Below are 13,037 nucleotides of genomic sequence, written 5' to 3'. Positions count from 1 at the left end.
TTGAAATTTGTGCTGGGAAACGTAAGTTTTGCGATATGCAATTTTGGGTTTTCATCAAGATGATGAAATGTGATGTGGAGCTGCAACTTTTATAGACTAATACATTTTTTTGGTCCTCGGCGGCTATATTGCGACGTTAGCGCTTCAAAAAGAAAGTGAGCGGTAGCGTACAGAAGCCACTGCAATGCATCTGCAATTTCGCGAATATGTGGTGGCAATCCAAGATAGCTGCCATGCCTGCTTGCTGATTGGCTGAAGGAATCTTTCGTGAGGAGCGTCAGAGGAAGGGCTGTTTCGTAAACATCATTTTGACGATGCGTGACATTGTGCTGGGCCGCCATTGCTGAGATTTTCCGCCATAATTTGTGGTGCGACAAGCCGCGCGGATTATGCTAATGAGCAGCCATATGCAACGGCAGCCGAGAGGAATGCATATTGCCATATTTTCCCAGTCGTTTGGCACCATCAAAATCTTGTGTTCCTAACGCTTGCTCATAGTATTTGCATCGCTCTCGGGTGGTGTTGGCATTTGTGTTTGGGGCCATCATTTTTTAAAAGAACGCGTTTATATGAAATAATATTGATTGAACATAGCAAACTTTCGGCAATGTTGTCCACTTTTCACTGCTGCATTTGTATTGTAATCGAAATTGACGCCTTTTCGCACAATCAAAAGTTATGACAACGGCGTCTTTCTAATTTATAAAAAGAAATGTACGCAAGGCGCACCGCACGACCTTGAAGTTTCCTCCCGCGGTGTGAGTAACCAGCGAAGTGAACAAGAGATGGCAGCGCCGGTGCTTGCGTCACGCTAGTGGATATCTCTGAGCACGCAAAGCTATCGGTGATATTCGGTCATTCCTCAGCTAGCCAAGTCGGGCTGAGTCACTTGCATTTCACGAGATAGCGATAATGTGACCTAGAACGCGCACGCATCACCACTGGTAGGTCGCGTATATTGTCTCAAGGTAGAAAACAAGCACGTTGGCACCAACATATGACGGCTCATTCCATTTCCCGGGGACACGCATCTTACCATATGAAGCAGACGACGGCTTGTACGCAGCAGACGACGTAAGCGAGAAGTGTTTTCGACGGAATAATCATGCGCTTTGAGCTGGCTGCTTTATTTTTACAGCGGAGGAAAACTGTTTTGCCTTACCGATAACCTTACGTTCAGCACCTTCATTTCAGTTTCTTAGGCAAAACGTCAAGTTGGCACCACGTTACGAAAGCAAAATGGGGCCATCAGCACCATTTTATTCGCGTCGCGTCTACGACACGCATCGAAGAAAGTGGCGGAATCGCCAGAATAGCGCCACATACTATTCTGGATTGGCTAGATATTCGTCTTGGCCAGCATTGACTTGCAGCACTCTTATAATAAAAAACTTAGCATTTTTTGTTGAGAAAATATACATTGTAGTTGTTTTCATCTATAATACAATGTAAAAGAATAACTTTTTAGAAGTTTTTCTTTTTAATCTACATCTTTAAAAATGCTCCTAGGCTGCCGCTTTTTTTTTTTTGTTTACTGTGAGCGCACTCTGCTTTTATGTTTAGCACCGCGTAGCCTAAAATGCTGCTCAAGGTCCCGAAGTGCACTTAACTTGCCCAATTGACAGGGCTATTACATATGCAACAATGTACACTACAACTGTACGACACCTCTCTGTAATGCTGCAATGGCATTGAGAGTACTTCAAATAGACGAATAAATAAATAAATAAAGAAAGAAATGTGTACACAATCATGACCCAATGGTTAGAGCATTGGGCTGTAGTGCTAGAAGTCAGCCACGAATTTCATTTTATTCAAAGGGCCCGAAACTAGGCGAGACAGCAACCTACCTACTGTGTGAAATGCCTAGAATGAGGCAAAGTATGCATAAATAAATATATATGGTGGCCTATAAACCCACCTTTACCCTATAGGCAGAAGCTGAAAAACAAAAAGCAATAGAAGAGTCATGCCTTGTTGTAGGAGATGGTGTCGAAGAGGGCATCAATGTTGGCTGGGTCACGCACGCTAGCTGACACTGGGTGGCTGGTGTCCAGGCTGTCCAGCTCCAGCGCAGGCTGGGTGGTCGAATAAGGGAAGAGCTCTGCGAGCCGCCACTCGGGCTGCAGCTGCTGGAGGCAGACCACCTCGAGGAAGGTGGCCAGCCCCTCATTGAGCCACAGGTCATCCCACCAGCGCATGGTCACCAGGTTGCCAAACCACTGGTGGGCGATCTCGTGCACCACCGTGGAAGCAACACGCTCCTGGCTGCGCACGGGTGTCACTGCCTCGTCGTACAGCAGCGAGCTCATGCGGAATGTGACCAGACCCCAGTTCTCCATGGCCCCGGGACCGAAGTCAGGCACACCAACCAGGTCTGCCAACAAAAGGGTGCATTAGCACTTCCCGCAAGAGAAGGAAAGACTGCTATTGCCTTCTTTCATCCTGTGTTTGCAACGACAAGTGCCCACTGAGAAAGTGTGAGCCAAATAGATCAGCTAAATACCTTTACATAGCTCAGGCCACAGTGTCTCTCAGAAGTGCTTACTGAGAACAGGCAGCAAGCACCATAGCATGCACAACAAGTCAGGGGTGGTGTCCTTCTCAGAGAGTTGGGACACCTTCAATCTATCACACTTGATTCATCATCATCATCAGCCTATTTTATGTCCACTGCAGGGCAAAGGCCTCTCCCTGCGATTTCCAGTAACACCTGTCTTGCGCCAACCGATTCCAACTAACGCCAGCGAATTTCCTAATTTCATCCCCCCCCCCCTATCTTCTCCCATCCCTGACTGTGCTTCTTTTCTCTTGCTACCCATTCTGTAGCCATAATGGTCCAACGGTTATCTAACCTACACATTACCTGACCTGCCCAGCTCCATATTTTTTTCTCTTGATGTCAATTAGAATATTGGCTATACTCGTTTGCTCTTGATCCAAACCGCTCTCTTTCCGTCTCTTAATGTTATGCCTAGCATTCTTCGTTCCATCGCTCTTTGCACAGTCCTTAACTTTCTCTCAAGCTTCTTTGTCAGTCTCCAAGTCACTGCCCCATATGTCAGCACCGGTAAAATGCACTGACTGTAACCTTTCCTTTTCAATGATAATAGTAAGCTTCCAGTCAGGAGCTGACAATGTCTGCCGAATGTGCTCCAACCCATCTTTATTCTTCTGTGAAGTTCCTTTCCATGATCACAGTTCCCTGTGATTAATTGACCTAGGTAAACATACTCCTTCACAGGCTCTAGAGGCTGATTGGCGATCCTGAACTCTTGTTCCCTTGCCCGGGTATTGATCATTATCTTTGTCTTCTGCATATTAATCTGAAACCCCACTCGTACTCTCTCTGTTAAGGTCCTCAATCATTTGTTGTAACGCATCTGAAGTGTTTCTGCATAGAACAATGTCACCTGCAATCCGAAGGTTACCGAGATATTTGCCGTCAATCCTTAATCCTAAGCCTTGCTAAGTCTGTACTAGAACAGATTGTGACATGCTTCAATTTTTTTGTATTATATTACCTAAGAATAGCTTTTGTTAAAGCATAAGCACTCAAGCTAGCTTACACAGTTGTTTCAAATATGAACAGTTCTGGCAGCTCACTAAATTTTGGAGGAAAAATTGGGTGTATGCTCACTGCTCATCAGTTTTAATTGCATATTTCACTTTATTCACTTACCGGTAACACTATGTGCAGGTAAACATTAAGACAGGATGTATTACATGATAGCCAGGACTTGTTATTTCCTTCCAAGAAATCTTCATTTGTACAGCTATGGTTATTCCATAAACCAAGAAACACTCAATCCAACTGACCACACCCCGACATTCCCATGGTATCCAATCACCCTTTGAACAACACGGTGTTAACTAGGACAAGTTTGCAAACCATAGTCAACTTGTAAAAGTGTGTTACATAAGCAAAGAAACAGGACAGTGCTTGGTTTTACCTGTTTCCATAACATGCTTTTGCAAGTTTACCACCCTTCAGGAATCTAACATAGATGGTGGTGCCAGACTTCCCTCTAGGCAGTATTGAAGGCTACCAAGGACCATGTGAGCTATGACTCACATTTCTCAAACATTTCTCAAAATTCAAGCAGCATAAAGAGATAAAGACAGTAAGCGTGCCACACTGGATCAGCACTGCACTATTAGCTAAAGCTCAGAGCTACCATGGATTGAAAGCTGATAGTGCAGCACTGGTACCATCTGTACACTGCCCACTGTCTTCAATGTATTCATCTTCTCGCACCGTTTAAATGAGGTTTTATGTTGCATCAAGTTACAAAAACAGAAGTACTTTATGATCCTCTTCAGCAACTAGAGCAACACTGCGCCTGACGGCTTAAAAATGAGACACTTGTTTTTAACAGTGAGCAAACTATTTTCATTGTATTCAAACAAGAAAACATAGTGTACTAGATTATTGGGAAGAGTGCCGTAGTCGGGCGGAGAGAAGGCCCTTTTTTACATAGCGGCACTGTACGTAGCAAGCCTGCTCAGAATACATTGTTGGAAACGAAGAGCCTGTGCATGTCTAGCATGTTGCCCAAAAACAGTAGCCTGATTGGGAGATCCTTTCTCAAGTTAATCATATACCCTTCACACATTCACTTAATACTTTTGAGTAAGCCACATTGCATAGATTTGTGACTCCATGCAGTTTTTGCTACACAAGCATACAAGACATAAATGGGGATTGCTAAAGTGTTTATTTGGAACTCTTTGTATTGAAATGAAACTGAATGCTTGAAACTGAATGCACGAAATTAAGCAAAAAAGGAAATAGAAATTTGCAGAAATTGCAAACTTATCCGTGAAACTTCAAGTAAAGATCAAGCAAGAGTATCTTAAGCAGCAGAAAATAATGTGGGGATTCTTTACATGGGAATACCATAACAGCACATAAAAAAAACTCAATTTACTTTCGGTCACCCTCATATCAGGTCTCTCCTAATTGTGAACGAGCTTGATAATAGCTAGTTGAACACTAGAAGTGGCTGTGATACCCAGCTTGTCACGCAGAGACGTCTTGTGATGCCACTCTTACATGCAAACAGATCTTCCAATTATGGCTCTCAGTTTCATTATATTGTGCACTAAACAAAGAACACAAACCAGGAAAGAATAGGTGAAGGGAACTTGAAGGTTTTCTTTAAAGCACATTCAAATAAGGTTGTGAGGAGTGAGTAAGCGGAGCGAGTGAGGTGAAGCAAGGTGCAGTGCTTGGGAGGCCATGTGGGGGACGTGGCACGCAGTGTGCGGATGTGAACAGGGGGGGGGAAGACTTTCAATAAAGGCGAAATCGAAGGAGTACATGCAATACTACTAAGTGCAAGTCTCCTCTTGTGCATGCAGCATGCAAGTATTGGGGCGTCCACACTTTGCAAGAATTGTGAAAAGCCAGACCTACTTAAACGTACAACCACATGTCACGAGACATTGCTGGAAATGGAAAGGCTATGATATGTAGTGATAGAATCAAGCATGCTTCTCAAAATTTAGGTATGAATGATAATTCTATATTCTATATTGGGAAATCGCGTATCTTGACAGGGTTTGAATGGCAAGCATTTAGTGTGCTCTGTAAGTCCGTCGCTATCGTTATCAGGGTTACAAATTATATTCCAGGTTTTTTGCCGATCCTTCACATATTGCGCATGGTAGCACCCTATATATTTATTCCTCCATTGCTTCACGAATAAACTGTTGTAAGTCAGCGCTGTGTGCATGTCGCTCTCTCGGGTCCTTGTCTTTTTTGCGCTGTGTCCTTTTTCCAGAACCTGTACCTGCAGAAGAGCAGCCTAAGGTCCAGCCCACGTCAAGCCCTACAAGTAACGGAGCAAGTGGCTGCAAGACATCAGAGCATAGAAAACGTTAGGGGGTGGCAACTGCAATGTCATTGATGTAGCATAAAGGTATGGGATCTAGCACCTGAGGGACACCTGAGGGTACCCCAAGGACGTCGAATTTTGAGGCATTTACCTCCACGAACTGATCTCTCTTGGTGAGGCATGCTTTTATCCACAGCACAGTATTTCTGTTTACACCATGGTCAAACGGCTTATAAACAAGCTCTTCATGTGGAACACATGTCAAATGCTTTGGACATGTCCAAGCAAATTGCATCTACTTGATCTCTGTCATTCATTGCCTTAGAAAAATCGTGCAGTGTTTCTAGAAGTTGGGTAACAGTAGATCTAAAGCCATGCTCATTGGGAATGAGCTTCTTGGTGTCCTCAAGGTGTTCAGATAAGCACTTTGCCAAGATATGCTCAATTATTTTGGAACAGGTGCAAGTGATAGTAATAGTCTATAGTTATCAGGAATGTGTTTGCTTCCATATTTGTGTACTGGTACTATTTTAGCTTGTAACCAATCAGTTGGTAAGCAATGTAGCTCTAAAGAAGCTTTAAATATGAGAAGTAAATATTTAGAGACCCATTCAGCATATCGCTTCAGAAACTCATTAGGAATTGAATCAGGGCCAGGCGACCTTTTTGCATATAAATTAAGTAGGAGGTAGAATATACCTTTTTCAGACAAAACAACATCCGACATGTCAGATGGCAATGCACACCTTCCTGTACTGGATTTCGGAGGCGAAGAAGTAGGCGGACTGAACACAGAATGAAAAGAAGCATTGCATCTGTTGGCGATTTCTGATTGGTCAGCAACAAAAGAGTGATCCATTTCAATGAACCTCATTTTTTCATACGAGGGTGAAAGGTGACACCAAAAACGCTGTGGGGAAGCTTTCATAAATTACGTGAGCTTTCCTGAAAAGTACTCTTCTTTCGCTGCCACCAGCTGCTCTTTAAGCATCAAAGAATGGCGCAATATTTCATTTGCACACTTTTCTCATTTACATTTTCTGCATTTTATCTTACGTTTAAGTTGGATAATCTCACAATTTATCCAGGGGTTATGCTTTCTGATTATTTGATATTTTTTAGGGAAAAAATTTTGCAGGCAATAGTTTACAATGTGTTTAAACATAGTCGTCATCCTCCACATCAAATGAATCCAAGGATGTTTCCAAACAGTCTAAGATGTATACATCGTCAGCGTATGAAAAATCTTTAACAGAAATACATAGTTCGCCTTTTTTGAAGTTTTGGTGATCTGAGCTGCTTTAAGGAAACTAAGACAAGTTTATGATCAGAGAGCCCTTCTTTAACAGACATGTCATATTCAGTTATTTCACTGCTAACAAAAACCAAGTCCAATATTGATTCTATGGTTATTCCTATCCTTGTTGCATGTTTAATGATTTGTGAGAGAACATTATTAAAAGTAATGTCCAGCATTGCCTCACTATGTTTAGCATCAGCTGAGCCTACCTCAAGTGACTCCCAAACGACATTCAGCAGATTGAAATTGCCTACAATGATTACCCTTGCATTGGCAAATAGAGAAGTTAAAAGATAGTTGTTGTGTTGTTCTGCAGCTGGTTTTGTTTCTAGTTTCGGTTTTGTTGTTACGTCATACGTGACGTCATAATGGCAATAAAAAAGGCTGGTGCTGTCAAGGGACAGACACAGAGAAGTGAGGGATGTGATCACAGACGATTGAAATCGTGGTGGTTCTTTTGGGACGGAGGGCCCCCGAGTGTGGCTCGGTGCATCTGGCCACCTGACCCAGCTACCCTACACCTACGATACAACATATTGGCAACAAGCTAGGCCTTACGATGACTTTCGCGGGACTTACGCCTCCGCCTGCATTTCTGGAAACCCCCGGTCAGCCACCCATACCATGGAAGCAGTGGAAGGAACTATTTTCTACCTACTTGGAAGCGTCGGGTGCCACCGAGTTTGCTGCTTCTCAGCGGAGATCCCTACTTCTGAATTCACTTGGCGTCGAGGGGCAACGTAAATTCCGCAACGTGCCGATGAACGCTGCTACTACTCTGTCTGCTACTACTCCCACGGTGCCAGTCCCAGATCAGCATACTACTTCTACAAGTCAAGTTACAGCAGCGGAAAATGCATTTCAAGACGCGCTGTGCATTTGTGACCGCCTGTTCTCAACCACGATGAATGTGCTCGTCAAATGGCACCGCTTCAAACAGAGGATACAAAATCCGGGTGAGCCTACTGATGTCTACATTGCTAATTTACGCGAAATAGCAAAGAACTGTGAGTTCGAGGGATCCTCCGACATGGCTGTCCGCGACCAACTCATTTCTGGTATCGCATCAGACAGGCTTCGTGAGCGTTTCCTTTTCGAAGGCGCAACGCTGACCTTGGACAGGGCAGTTACAATAGCAGAACAATACGAAGCAACCTTGAAGAGCCTTCGAGAGTTCGGCGCAGCGGAGGAGGTGAAGTATGTACGACATTCAGGCGCTTCGGTGTCGAAGTCGCGTGACGGTCATGTGACGGTCACCGTAAAGAGTTCATGCCCTCGCCGTGGAAATGTCAACAGACGCAGCCGGCGTCTGCAAGGGATATGAATCAGCGTCGTTACTACAGCTGTGGGTCTACTCGACATTTGGCAAATTCGCCGAACTGCAAGGCTAAACATAAGAAATGCTCTGGGTGTGGAAAAGCAGGTCACTTTCGGGTTATGTGCCGCAGTTCGAAATTTAAGGAGAGCGTGAGGGAAGTGCAAGAGGACGCCGAGCATCGTGTGACGCTGCTACATGTCTCGACCGGCGTTTTGCGCCTCAGCATTTCCATCGAACTGCAAGTTGAAGGCGTTCCTGTGAACTTTTTAGTAGATACAGGGTCGTCAGTATCCATAATAATGGAGGACATTTACATGAAGCATTTTCAAAGTATGAAAGTGTTGCTACCACCTGCTGTTGCTTTATTGGATAACTCTAATGGGAAGATCACAGTGAAGGGGTGTTTCACCGCTACCGTTGCTTACAAGCAACGCACTGTCCCTGTTCACCTGTATGTTGTACAGCAGGGAAACGCAGTACTTGGAATGGACGCCATCAGCAGCCTGGACTTGCATATACATGGGGCTGAGTTGAAATGCCTGCAAATGAACTGTTGCTTCCGACATTCTACCTCTGGAATTTCGCGAGAAATTCAGCCACTTGTTCTCAGATGAGACAGGACTAGTAAAAGGCTTTGCTCATCACATCAACCGCAAGGTGAATGTGACCCCAGTGGCCGCTAAGCTACGTCAACTTCCTCTGGCCCTTCGGGAACAAGTTTCTGCTGAAGTACAGCGGCTTGAGCAAGCAGGCATAATCGAGAAAGTGGATGCTTCTGAATGGATTTCTCCGGTGGTAGTGGTCCGAAAGAAGAACAGCAGCATTCGGCTTTGCGTGGACCTTCGTGAAGCCAACAAAGCTATCATCGTTGACGGATTTCCTCTTCCACATAGTGACGACCTACTACATCAGCTAGCAGGGGGCAACACACTTTTCAAAAATCGACTTGGCATCAGCCTACCATCAAGTGGAATTAACGCCTGAAAGCCGCAATCTGACGACATTCATTGCGCATGACGGTCTTTTTCGGTTCCGTCGAGTGTGTTTCGGCCTTGCCTCTGCACTAGCCGCTTTTCAGAAGATGATGACTTCAATCCTGAGAGGCAGCAAGGGTGTACTTTGCTACATAGACGATATTATCGTCTACGGTAAATCTGCGGCTGAGCACTCTGCAAACCTTCATGATGTCCTTCAGTGCATCTCAGCGGCTGGCCTGCGGCTTAACGAAAAGTGCTTGTTCAATGTGCAAGAACTGACATTCTTGGGACATGTCGTCAGCCACAACGGCTTGTCACCCTTGAAATCGATGGTTGAAGCTATTGCTCATGCCCCAGCGCCCACGAACACCACAGAGTTACGTTCGTTCCTTGGACTTGTCAGCTATTATGCCAAGTTTGTTCCTCACTTTGCTGACGTCGTGGAGCCTATTCGCGAGTTACTTCGTCAAGGAGCTTCTTTTTCCTGGGACGACAAGGCTGCTCAAAGCTTCCATGCGGTGAAGCAACTACTCGCAACAAGCAAGGCCGTGCATATGTTTAACCCCTCGCTACTTCCAGTAGTGACTACAGATGCTTCCAACCATGGTCTCGGAGCAGTGCTACAACAGAGGTACGGAAATGAACTCCGCACCGTTGCCTTAGCGTCTCGAACGCTGTCGCAAGCGGAGCGCAAGTACTCAGTAGGAGAAAAGGAGGCACTCGCATTCGTATGGGCGTGTGAACACTGGCACGTTTTTCTTTGGGGAAGGAAGTTCGAGCTACGAACTGATCACCAAGCTCTGGTTACTCTCCTCTCATCCCGGGGCACAGGCCGCCGGTCTGCCCGAATTGTAAGATGGTCCGCACGTCTACTGTACTACAATTTTGATGTACTATACCACCGTGGAAGTGATAACAAGGTGGCGGATGCTCTATCACGATTGCCTCTGTCAAACGTACAAGAACAAGAGGAAGGAGCTGTTTCCACCTGCATCACAAAGGCACAACTTCAGGAAGCTGTTCAATCCGACTTGCTGCTACAGCAGGTGATGACTTACGTAAGAACTAGGTGGCCGGCGAAATGCAGTCTTCAGCCTGAGTTGCGGCCCATTTTCTACGTACGGGATGAGTTGGCAGTTATGGACAGCCTTCTATTGCGGGATGAGCACCTGGTCATACCAGCTGCATTGACATCAACTCTCGTGGAGTCGGCGCATGAAGGTCACCAAGGAATTGTGCGCACAAAGCAGAGGCTTCGCGAGCAGTATTGGTGGCCAGGGCCCGACAAACAAGTAGAGCAGGCAATCTCGTCTTGCAGTGTCTGTCAAGCGGCAGATAAGTCAGCGAAGCCCGCAGTAGCACCACTGGAACCCATTCTGCTACCTGAGCGTGCTTGGCAGAAACTAGCGCTGGACATTGTCGGTCCTTTTACAACAGCTAGGGAGAGCTGCAAGTTTGCAATAACGTTGATTGACCTTTATTCCAAGTGGCCCGAGGTATCCTTTGTCTCAAGTGTGACAAGTAATGCTGTAATCGGATTCTTGACAGCAGTGTTCAGCAGAGAGGGGTACCCAGATGAGATATTAACAGATCAGGGACCGCAACTGAAGCCCACCCAGTTCGAGGATTTTCCCAGAAAGCGCGGAATTAAGCACTCCTGCTCATCGATTTATCATCCTCAAAGTAACGGACAGGTGGAACGTTTCAACAGGGTCTTGAAAGACTACGTGCAGCTTGCAGTTTTGGAACATCGACCTATTGAGACAGCAGTATTGGAGTACCTGGCTGTTTATCGCAGTACACCACATGCCACAACAGGCGTTCCACCAGCTGTACTCTTGCATGGACACACTCCACGCACCATGTTGGACATAGTGGGCACATTCCCAGGCCCAAGCTTCTTTTACAAGCCGGCACCAGAAATTGCCCAATTACGGAAGAGGGTGAGAGATAAACAAATAAGCAGCAAGGAGTATACGGATAGAAAAAGGGGGGCGAAAGAGCCAACATTCCGTATGGGTGACTTCGTGAGGGTGAAAGACCCTCATGTTTTGAGGAAAGGCGATTTGTCCTACAGTGAACCCCTGAAGATAGTGAGTAAAAAGGGAAATAGTGCTTTCACCCTGGAAGACAACAAAATGTGGAATGCCGAGAGGCTGTCTATGGTGCCGTACACGGTTCGTCAAGGAGGCTCACTGTTGACAACAGCTGCTCCTGTGGCTGGCGACTGGTATGCCAGTTTTCCTGTTGTTCCCGAGCTTCAAACTATGCCAGCTGAGCACTCTGGCCTTCTCGATACCACTGAACGAACAGCTCAAGCAGAGAACGAGCTAAGAGGAGAGGAGCATCAACTAGAGTCCCCATCGACATCCAGAGTGCTACAGCACAGTCGGAACGCAGAATTAGAATTCGCCGACCTCCAGCATGGCTGAGTGACTTTGTGACCTCTTAGACTGTCTTTGTGAAGTGTTCAAGTTTGTTTCCTTGTTTCTTTCTTTCTTTTAAGGGAAGGTGTATGTTGTGTTGTTGTGCAGTTGGTTTCGTTTCTAGTTTCGGTTTTGTTGTCAGGTCATACGTGACGTCATAATGGCAATAAAAAAGGCTGGTGCTGTCAAAGGACAGACACAGAGAAGTGAGAAGTGAGGGATGTGATCGCAGACGATTGAAGTCGTGGTTTTTCTTTTGGGACGGAGGGCCCCCCGAGTGTGGCTCGGTGCGTCTGGCCACCTGACCCCGCTACCCTACACCTACGATACAACAATAGTCTTGAAGTGACTCAAGAAATATAAGGGGGCCATTGGGAGGCCTATAAAATAGTGCAGTGACACACGAAAGAATGCCAAGGTTTACCCTGCACCATATGCTTCTGTGTTAGGACAATCGTTCATTGGAACAAATTAGATTTCTTCTTTAAAAATGAGTGCGACACCACCACCATGCAAATCACGATCCTTTCGAATAATTTTATACGTAGGTGGTATTATCTCACTGTCAGCAATTTCAGGACTCAACCATGTTTCTGCAACTGCGAGTACATCTGGACGATAAAGCATAATGATGCGTTCAAGTTCAGCAGCTTCATTTATGCGACTATGTGCATTGACGTTTATCAACATAACATTTCGCTTTGGCAGGCCTGTACACCAGAGTTCACCTTGCATACAGACCCATCATGCCAGGATTGGGCGGAATCTGGCCGTGCTCGATTTTTAGCCACAAACTGTTGCTGCTTCAGCAGTTATCGATGAGCCATGTCTTTGTCATTCCCCTCTAATGGCATGTGTATCATATTTGATGCTGTTTTCATTTACACATATATTTTACTAAATATGTTTTATGGCTTGGCTGAAACATCATGTTTAAAGCTGCCGACTGTGAGCAGAATGATGAAGGGCTGCAAATGTTGCCTGCCAAAGAGCCTATGAAGAAAGAGAGTGATTAGGGTGTTATGCCTTTCTCTTCACAATTGGTGTGTCACAACTGGCAGTAACCCATGTGTAATGTCCGCTGTCACACTGTCACATTTACACTGTCGCATTGTTCTGTGATCAGTTGCGAGCGTCCACTTTGCTTTGGCGTGGCAGTGATTTTCTTCATCCCAG

At 45.5% G+C, this 13,037-nt stretch overlaps 1 protein-coding gene across 6 annotated transcripts in view; it reads right to left on the bottom strand.

Annotated features, from left to right (window-relative positions):
- The window catches only part of LOC139059015 (endoplasmic reticulum aminopeptidase 2-like), a 202,543-nt gene that overhangs the window by 159,596 nt on the left and 29,910 nt on the right, over positions 1-13,037 (bottom strand). For all 6 annotated transcript variants that reach the window (XM_070536792.1, XM_070536790.1, XM_070536794.1 and 3 more), the window contains exon 5: positions 1,974-2,377. In XM_070536792.1, the coding sequence (XP_070392893.1) occupies positions 1,974-2,377 (404 nt within the window). The remainder of the gene's footprint in view (positions 1-1,973; positions 2,378-13,037) is intronic.

The sequence above is a fragment of the Dermacentor albipictus genome, chromosome 4 (assembly GCF_038994185.2).
Source record: "Dermacentor albipictus isolate Rhodes 1998 colony chromosome 4, USDA_Dalb.pri_finalv2, whole genome shotgun sequence".
In the NCBI taxonomy this organism is placed as follows: domain Eukaryota; kingdom Metazoa; phylum Arthropoda; class Arachnida; order Ixodida; family Ixodidae; genus Dermacentor; species Dermacentor albipictus.
Note: the sequence above shows the minus strand (reverse complement) of the source record. Positions and strands in the feature narration are given on the sequence as shown.